Source organism: Tupaia chinensis, unplaced genomic scaffold (genome assembly GCF_000334495.1).
Source record: "Tupaia chinensis unplaced genomic scaffold, TupChi_1.0 Scaffold144682_1, whole genome shotgun sequence".
Lineage (NCBI taxonomy): Eukaryota > Metazoa > Chordata > Mammalia > Scandentia > Tupaiidae > Tupaia > Tupaia belangeri.
Window position 1 is genome coordinate 923,653 of NW_006204543.1, and position 9,176 is coordinate 932,828.

General features: G+C 45.8%; 1 protein-coding gene and 1 non-coding gene across 3 annotated transcripts in view; both read left to right on the top strand.

Annotated features, from left to right (window-relative positions):
* SNRPN (small nuclear ribonucleoprotein polypeptide N) overlaps positions 1–4,087 on the top strand; it is a 6,365-nt gene extending 2,278 nt beyond the window's left edge. For both annotated transcript variants that reach the window (XM_006167241.2, XM_006167240.2), the window contains exons 2-7: positions 43–194; positions 1,580–1,691; positions 2,115–2,267; positions 2,962–3,100; positions 3,699–3,824; positions 3,925–4,087. In XM_006167241.2, the coding sequence (XP_006167303.1) occupies positions 43–194; positions 1,580–1,691; positions 2,115–2,267; positions 2,962–3,100; positions 3,699–3,824; positions 3,925–3,962 (720 nt within the window). In that variant the 3' untranslated portion in view covers positions 3,963–4,087. The remainder of the gene's footprint in view (positions 1–42; positions 195–1,579; positions 1,692–2,114; positions 2,268–2,961; positions 3,101–3,698; positions 3,825–3,924) is intronic.
* A 4,179-nt stretch (positions 4,088–8,266) lies between these two features.
* On the top strand, positions 8,267–8,340 carry LOC114005868 (small nucleolar RNA SNORD107). The gene has a single exon (XR_003547665.1). It is a non-coding gene; the product is annotated as a small nucleolar RNA SNORD107 (small nucleolar RNA).
* Positions 8,341–9,176: the final 836 nt, after the last annotated feature.

The window sequence follows — 9,176 nt, forward strand, 5'->3', positions numbered from 1 at the left end:
GGCTGTACGTGCTGAGCCTCGCCTCGCCTTTCCCTGCTGCAGACCGTGGGCAAGAGCAGTAAGATGCTGCAGCACATCGACTACCGCATGCGGTGCATCCTGCAGGACGGCCGCATCTTCATCGGCACCTTCAAGGCCTTCGACAAGCACATGAACCTGATCCTCTGTGACTGCGATGAGTTCAGGAAGATCAAGTGAGGCCGGCATGGGTGGGGCGAGCGCTGAGGGGTGGGAGGCCAGGAAGGGAGCGGGAGGAGGGTGCTAATGGGTGACTGCGGCCTGGCCAGCAGCCTGTCCTTCCTGTCCACTGACTCAGATCAGAGTTGTAAAAGTCACTGCGTCGGAGCTTACTTCACGTTTATAAACATAGTCGTCGTTTTTCTGGGAATAAAACCCACACGGTGTGATCAAAATGCCAAGTTATGTTTATTTATTTATTTATTTATTTATTTTGAGAGGTTTTTGCTATAGGGCGTGTGCGCTCGCCAGGCAGACAGAGACAGACATAGAGACAGAAAGTGAGAAATCACCCCCCAGGGGGGATGGTCACGCCACAATCCCTTCTCCTCCATTCTCTTCTCGGGATCTTGGGCACGCACGCACACGCGCCTGGCGTGAGTTTTAAGCCACTGGGTCCGGGACGCGAACTGCGGTCGACTACGTGGGAATCCAGTGACATAGCCGTTACGCTAACTGCTGGTTCCCAATGTTTATTTTTAAGATTGAAAAATTATGCTGTTAACATAGTGGCTTCTTTAAGTCTTGAAGAAACTGAAGGAATCTTGGTCAAAAGAGAGAATTAACAATTCTTCATGCTTTAAGAGATGTGATTATCATTTAATTGCCTTTTCTCCTCTTCCTATTCCCTTTTTTTAAAAAATTTTGTTTCATGAGGATTTTCTATGATATATTTTTTAATTTGCCAGAGGGCGTGCACTTGCCGAAGCAGCCAGATGGAGTAGGAGGAAGGGCCGGCCATGCTGCCTCTCCTCTCCCTCTCTCCCCCATGGGGATCTGAGGGTAGGCACATGTGTGTGCTCCATGCCAAGGTGCAGGGCAGGAACTCGCACCATGTGCTCAGCCAGCTAGGATCCAGCCCCTAAACTGCCTGGCCGCATGACTGACCCAGACGGACTTTCTTATGTAAGGGCGTAAGTGAGAACAATGCTTCTCCGCTGAACATGGACATTGGGCTTCAGTGTCTCCTGTCTCTAAAGGCTTAGGATTTGCATCTATATTTAATGGAAGAAATTAGCTTCACTGTACTGTAACATTGTGGGGAACACAGGAGTTAGATAGGAAAGAGTTTTATCGGGCTGTCAGGAGAGTAATGGCATATTTTTCCTGCTCTTCTATGCAGAAATGCATCATGACTTTTCTAACCAACCCAATACTATTTTCCCCTATGTGTTAACTGAGTCAAGAGAGTTGTTTTATTTTCCTTGTTTCGGTGCAACTCAGTAACTGTCTCAGTGATCGTCTGGGCATCGGCTATTGTCTTGCTCAGTACTTTATGGTCTCTAAGTATTTCGGTGAGTGAGTGATCTAGAGAACACTAAAATGTACTTCTGATTTATAGGCCAAAGAATGCGAAGCAGCCAGAGCGTGAAGAAAAGCGGGTTCTGGGTCTGGTGTTGCTGCGTGGGGAGAACTTGGTATCCATGACTGTGGAAGGGCCACCTCCCAAAGATGTAAGAAGGGGCACAGGGCAGGGCAGACCTTGACTGTGGCAAGACGTCCCCTGTCCCGCCAGTCTGTGGGGCTGGGGCACAGCGGCTGCGGTGTGCTGTGGCTTAGTGAGTTGAGATACGTCCAGTTCTTCACATTCATTTTTGGTTATATTTAGTGGGATTAGGATTTTTAAAAATGAATTCTTTCTGTCGGGTGTTCCCTAAATAAGAGTAGGAGTTGCTGATGTGTTTTAGCTTGGCACGGTTAGGAAAGTATATGTCTTCACAACTTGCAAATATGGGCATTTGAGGAATTGCAGGCTTCCAGGAGATACTTGCTCATTCATGGAGATAGGTGGCCTGAGAGGGTGGTGGGGAGGAGGGACCTTTGGTGAGCAAGACTGCAGAGGGGTGGGTTTTAAGTCATGCATTGTCTTGTTTCAGACTGGCATTGCTCGAGTACCACTTGCTGGAGCTGCAGGAGGCCCAGGGGTTGGCAGGGCAGCTGGCAGAGGTGTCCCAGCCGGTGTACCAATCCCTCAGGCTCCTGCGGGGTTAGCAGGCCCTGTCCGAGGAGTGGGCGGCCCCTCCCAGCAGGTGAGTGGGAGGAGGGGGTTTTATATCCTTGGGAGAATGTGACAAAACGTTACAATTTAAAACCTAGGTGTATGTCTTACTCTATGTAGGCTGCATATTCCTTAGGAGGAACTGATGGTGAATATACAATACAGAAGGATGAGAATAAAACTATCATAGCCACTTGAAATGGTCATGGGTTGATTAGCGCTGTCTTCTTAAGAGTACCTTGCTGCCATTGTTTACTGGGAGAACAGTGGGTGGATATACCAGAGGTGAGAAAAAGAAAGGGGCGTATCAAGTGTCAGTGTGCAGTTTTTCATTTTGATTTAATTTTAATTTTTTTTTGCAGTAGTTTATGCACTGACTGGAGAGAGATGAGGGTGGGGAGGTGAGAATGAGAAAGCATCCCATAGGGAGGAAGGCCATGCCACAATCCCTCCTCCTCCCTCCCGATATTTTGAATGTGCATGCATGCACACATGCCCTGTTTTTCAGGCTGCTGGGCCCTGGACTCGAACCATGCAGTCAGCCATGGGCGATCCAGCTGCCTTAACCTCCATACCACCGCTGGATTGCCAAAAGTTTCCTCCTAAACAAAAGGATAGTGAGGAGCAAAGAGTTGTGTTACTTTAGTACGTGTAGACCGGGCCCTGCTCATGCTGGTCCGGCCCGTGCGCATGTGCGCTCACTCATTATGGCATTGCCTCCTCAGGTGATGACCCCACAGGGCAGAGGCACTGTTGCAGCTGCTGCTGTTGCTGCTACTGCCAGCATTGCTGGAGCCCCGACTCAGTATCCCCCAGGACGGGGGACTCCACCCCCACCGGTAGGCAGAGCAACCCCACCTCCAGGTAAGGGATTGGTGAGCAAGAGCAATGTGGGCTGCCGATGAGAGAATGGCATCTTCAGGAAGTGATGACTACAAGTATTCTGAACAATGAGATATGGCATAGGTGCAGCCTAAGTGGTTAGGAATTGGTGAACATATTTTCAGATGCTTGTTTTCTTAAAAGACTATGATCTCAGGGCCAGCAGGTAGCATGGTGGTTAAGGCACTGGATTCCCACATGGCAGACTGTGGTTCACATCCCACTTCCAGCAAATCATGGCAGGTGTGTGTGTGTGTGTGCCCCAGATCCTGAGAGGAGAATGGTGGGCCAGGGATTGTGGTGTCACCATCCCCCAAGGGATGATTTCTCACTTTCCTTCTCTATGTCTCTGGCAGGGCACACACACCCTATGGCAGAAACCTAAAAACCAAACACACACACACGCAAAACCTACGGTCTCTTGAGTCGGGATGTTCCATAGGGTGTAATGATCGCAGAGCAGCTATCTCACTTTTACAGTGTCTGGTGCTGACTCTTTAAGTTTTATCTCGGACTGTATTCTAACTATTTTCGTAAGCCAATTTTTGGGGACTTACATCTGCCATTTTTTTTTTTGTAGGCATTATGGCGCCTCCACCTGGTATGAGACCACCCATGGGTCCGCCAATTGGGCTTCCCCCAGCTCGAGGTACGCCGATAGGCATGCCCCCTCCAGGAATGAGACCCCCTCCACCGGGGATCAGAGGTGAGTAGGAGAACAGCGCCCCACAAGGGCAGCCTGGCTCCCAAGTACTTGTATGCTGCTTTTCTAATCGTCTCACGGAACTTTGCTTCTTCTATTCTAGGTCCACCTCCCCCGGGAATGCGTCCACCAAGACCCTAGGATACTATTGATCCAACTCAGTCACTTTTTCCTGCAGTGTGTCCTGTGAAGTTGTGTAGAGTGTTTGTGAGCTTTCTGTCCCCACTTCTGCATTAAACATAGCTAATAATAAATACGTAGAGAAATTAAACTGTGAGGTACTGTTGTACTTTTTAATTTTTTGAACTCAGAGTGAAAACTGGGGTTTTTCTGGTCTTGAAGTTCTTGTGGATGAGGTGAAGCCATTTAAGCAATTTGTTTAAATCCCTTTTTTAATTGTTTGTTTTTTTTTTTTTGATTCTGTGAATAAGACGGTGTCGTACATGTGTTTGGCTGGTCTTGGCTCACAGCCTTCATGTCGCTGTGCACTGCAGTGGAGACTCGTGATCCGGGAGGGGAGTGGCTGTGCTCAGGTTCGCACATGGCCTCCTGCTCTGTACTTGACTCTGCCACGTCATCTGAAGGGAATGGGGATGGGATGAACGGCTTGGTGAGGCCACCTATGTGTTGGAGGGGTTGGTAGCCCCAAGCAGGAGTGACTTCCTCCTTCCTTCTTTGGAAGTTTGCCTCAGTTGATCAGCTTTTGCTGTACCTGTGATCAGAGTAGAGGACCTGATTTCTGGAATAATCATTCTATGCCAGTGTGTAAGTATTCATTTATAATGTTCTAAATGAAAGGGGCAGATCCTGGGTACTTGGAGATGGTGTTTAATATACCACAGAGAAGTGTAGGTGATCTCTTTGTTAGCTGGGAATGCCCTAGTTATGAAACTACTGAGTCATTTAAAAAAACTTTTTAATTTTTTTAAAGAGAGATTTTTGCTATAGGGTTTGTGCACTCATTGGAGAGACAGACAGGAAGCAAGAAAGTACTACCCAGGAGGAATGGCTACGCTGCAATGCCTTTTCCTTGTGGGATTTTGGGCATACATGCACACGCACCCAGCATGAGTTTCAAGCTGCTGGGTCCAGGGCTCAAACCATGGTCAACAAACCATGGTCAACTGCATGGGAGTCCAGCAATATAACCATTATGCCATCTGCTGGCCCCATTAAATTTTATTTATTGATTTATTTAGGCTACAGGATGTGTATGCTTGCAGGGCCGGGGGAGATGGTCACACCACTGTCCCTTCTCCTCCACTCTCCTCTCCTGCATGCATTTTGGCATGTGCTCACACAGGCCCTACATGTTATCCAAGCCACCAGGCCGGCACGCGTACCTCAGAGTTGGCCATGTGGAGGTCAGCTGCCTTAACCACCATGCTACCAGCTGGCCCAGAGGTCATTTTTCAGAGGGAAACAGGGAGGGGGGTTTTTAGATTTTGCTGCTAAGGTTTCAACCAGGCTATAGTAAGTGAATTACCCATAAGGATTATAGGAGATACCTTTTTAAGAATCACTGTTACCAGTAATTACTGTTGGTATTAACTTCATAATTAAGATGGTCAGAATGATTAGGATTGTTTTCTTTCTTGATTTTTACCCCAGTGATTGTGTAGATGTTACATTTTCCTTCCTTTAAGCATGTCTTCTTGAGGAAAAGTAACCATAAAAGCAGCTATAGTTGTTGTCACAGCCAGAGTGGTTTCTAGAATTGATTGGTACTATTCGGTAAAGATCAAAAGTAGCCAGGCCTTAGTTGGTTTAGAAAATTCATGTAATAGTAGATGTGACATCAGTTTTGCTGATAGAGAGTGGTGAGGAAGCACTCCCCCCAGTGGGGGGCATTTACACACCACAATCCCTCCTGTTTCCCTCTCATCACAGGATTGTAGGCATGCATGCATACACACCTAGTGTGTTTTCAAGCTGCCAGATCTGGGACTCAGACCTGCAGTAGGCCATGTGAGATCCAGCACCATAACCACCGTGCCACTGACTGGCCTGACATCGCTGTTTTCAGAGTTTGTAAATGTTTAAAAAAAAGAGAGAGAGAGAGAAAGAGGGAAAAAAATTGTATTAAAGCTCAGACAAGGTTCTTTTTCTGGATCTCGAGACAAAGCTACTCAATTGAGACTAATTGCCCAATAAGGCAGATACTTTTGCTCTAGAAATAGTACATGAATGGTGTGTAAAAACCTGTTTTTTTTTTTTTTTTCTGTCCAGTCTGCTTTGTGAACCTGCTTCTGATAGTTTGTGACAGGTTTTTTTGGTTTCTTTGTTTTTTGGAAGGAAAACGTTCCTCCTTGAATCGATCTGATGTGGATGAACCTTAGATTTTGGCATGAGCTGGTGGTGCAACCATAACTGGAGAAACTTCCTTAGCCAAAACTGGCCTGTTTTGCACTTCAGAAGTGAGTAAAAAGAACTCTAGCTACTGAAGGTAGTTGCTCCTGATAGCCGTTCCGCTTGGTGGTAAGACCACTTCTGCCTAGAGCTTCCTGGACCTTTTCAGAGCTATGATTGGTTAGGGACCTAGATTTCCATGTAGTTGAGTGAGGCTTGAGTTGTATAAATGTTTTGTTATAGATTGCTAGATCCAAGTTTTTGCAGGATTCCGTAAGGGATGCACATCAAATGTAATACTGGTCTTTAGATATTTATGGGAGCAAATGCTGCTGTCACTTAGAGATCATCATGCACTCTAGCATTGGAGCGAGTACCTGTCTGAAACACACTGGGAGCCAGCAGGTGGTGTGGAGATTAGGGCACAGGACACAACATGGCACCCTGCAGTCTGAGTCCTAGACCCGGCAGCCTGAAAATCAGGCCAGATATGTGTGCAGGTGTGCCCAAAATCCTGCGTGGGGACGGAGGGAGAATGGGTTGTGGTGCAGACATCCCTCCTGGGAGGTGATTTCTCACGTTCCCTCTCTCTCCTGGGAGAGCACACGCATACTATAGCTTTAAAAGAAAAACCTGTTGGATATCTTTCCTGATACAGGTATTGACTTTGACTGCATAAATACATTCGTGTTGCATATCATGTTTGGAATTTATTTTCATTGCCATTTGCAGAATAATTTCAAGTAAGAATTCTGGGGTGTAGTAATGATGCTGCCCTAAAATAATTTATGAAGTCTTTGGTGTTCTGGGTTTATCAGATAGGTAAACTGGACTTGGTATTAAAAAGATTTTGAAAGTTACATAAGGAAGCTCCCTGATTTTAGAAACTCATTAGTCCTTAATTTTATGATCGTGTCAAAATTTCAGAGTACTAACATGCTTGTGTTTTATTTCTTGTAGGTTCTTTCTTGTGCTAACATATTGCAAGTAGAAACGGATTTATATAGATAATTATGTGATAATAGTTCTACTTGTCTGGAATATTTGTTTATTTTTTAAAGGTTTTTGTCATATGTGTGCTTGCCACAGAGAGAAAGAGAGACAATGAGGGGAAAGTTAGCAACTATCTCCTCTGGGGTTGGCCGTGCTATAATGCCTTTTCCACTCTCCTCCTGGGATCTCGGGCATCCATGCAAACACATCTGGCATGATTTTTTTTTTAAGAGAGAGGTTTTTGCTATAGGGCACGTGCACTTGCCAGAGAGACAGAGAGAGACAGAGAGACAGAAAGCGAGAAATCACCCCCCAGGTGGGATGGCCATGTCGCAATCCCTTCTCCTCTCAGGATCTTGGGCATGCACGCACATGCGCCTGGCGTAAGTTTTAAGCCACCATGTCCGGGACTCGAACCATGGTCGACTACATGGGAGTCCAGTGACATAGCCATTAGGCTAACTGCTGGTCCCACATCTGGCATGATTTTGAAGCTGCTGAGTCCAGGACTCTTGTCAGCCATGCAAGAGTCCAGAGCCTTAAGCATCATGCCACCTACTGGCCCCTGTCTATAATAGAATTTTTATAATCTTGTTTCAAAGAGTAGACAGAAGACACTTTATATAGTATGTTCATCTGAAATAATCATCTTTTTTTGATGAAAATAAGTTATCAGTTATAGCCTGTGCTGTATCAGGTGGAATTTCCCAGTGGGTGCTCCAGCCGATGATGCATTGCTAGGGTCTTTCCTACTCGTCTTTGCATACCAGCTCCCTTGGTTCTGTTCATACCTGTTGTTGTGCTCAGTATATGACTTGTGTGGAGTAAAGTTGTGTTATTGTGAGTGTTCTGTAGTGGGAGAGTGACACCTGAACGCGAAATTCTCATGTGATGCCTTTTTGCTACTTAGTTGATGACTCTGAAAGGAAGAGAGAATTTGCTCACTGAATTTTCTGACGTGTCATCAGAGAGGATCCTACCCAGTAGCGTTGCACCGAGGCTGAATATTATATTAGCTGCATTTAGGACAGAAACATTAACCACTCCAGGTAAAATAACCTTGTAAAACAAAAAGTAAGAGGATATTGCCGAGGCCTTGGCTAGGTTCATGATGACACTGGACCTTGTCTGAAAAAAGTGATTTCAAAATTTGAGCTTAAAATAATACTCTGAAATCCAGTCAATGTGCCTCACTACACATTCAGAGCATGTTCCTCTCAGTAAGAAACCTGCACTTGACGCATAAAATGTTAAATGCTTCTACGTGGCAAGAGTAGTTACACTTTGCCACTTCAAGCACCTTTTTTTTTAATAAAAAAAGAAAATTCATAGATATTCTGAGCTAACTCTCTTTCTTCTTTGTGTACTTTGTGCATGGTTGAAAAGCTAAAAGGAAACTCCTTGGATCCCTAAAGGCACAGGCGCCAGAGGAGATGGAAACAATGATACAGAAAATGAGACTCCCACTTCCTGGAATGAAAAAGCACCAGAATTCTCTGGGCTAAGTGAAGCCCGGGAAGGAGGGAGCTGCCTGTGGGGTTACTGTGGGATGCAGCCAGTGTGGTAAGTACCTGGCCTGGGTGCTGCTGTCATCTTAGGACATTTTTTTTTTCAGTAGATGCTTTAAAAAACACTAGGGAAGTGAAAGAAAGTGTCCTTCTAAAACTAGTTTAGAAAGGAAGGTTTTAGGTATTTTAGAATTGGTTTCCTTCTCGTGATGGAACCTCTGTGATTTGAATCTAGGCTAGTCTCATACTTGATTCCATACTCTCACTAGGAACTAGCCATTCCTAGGCGGGGTCAGTCAAATTTCTTAATATTTACCAGCAGTCGTTCTCATACCTGGTCATGACCATTAAACTGCATTTTGGACATATCTTAGTCACACTTTCTTTGCTGACTGATGGTTCTGCTGCCTGATAGGTCAGGCGCCAGCCACTGAGGCACGGGGTCTTTACAAGCTTTATGGTCTGGCCAGCCAGCACGGCGAGGGGGCAATGTCAGATCTGGTAC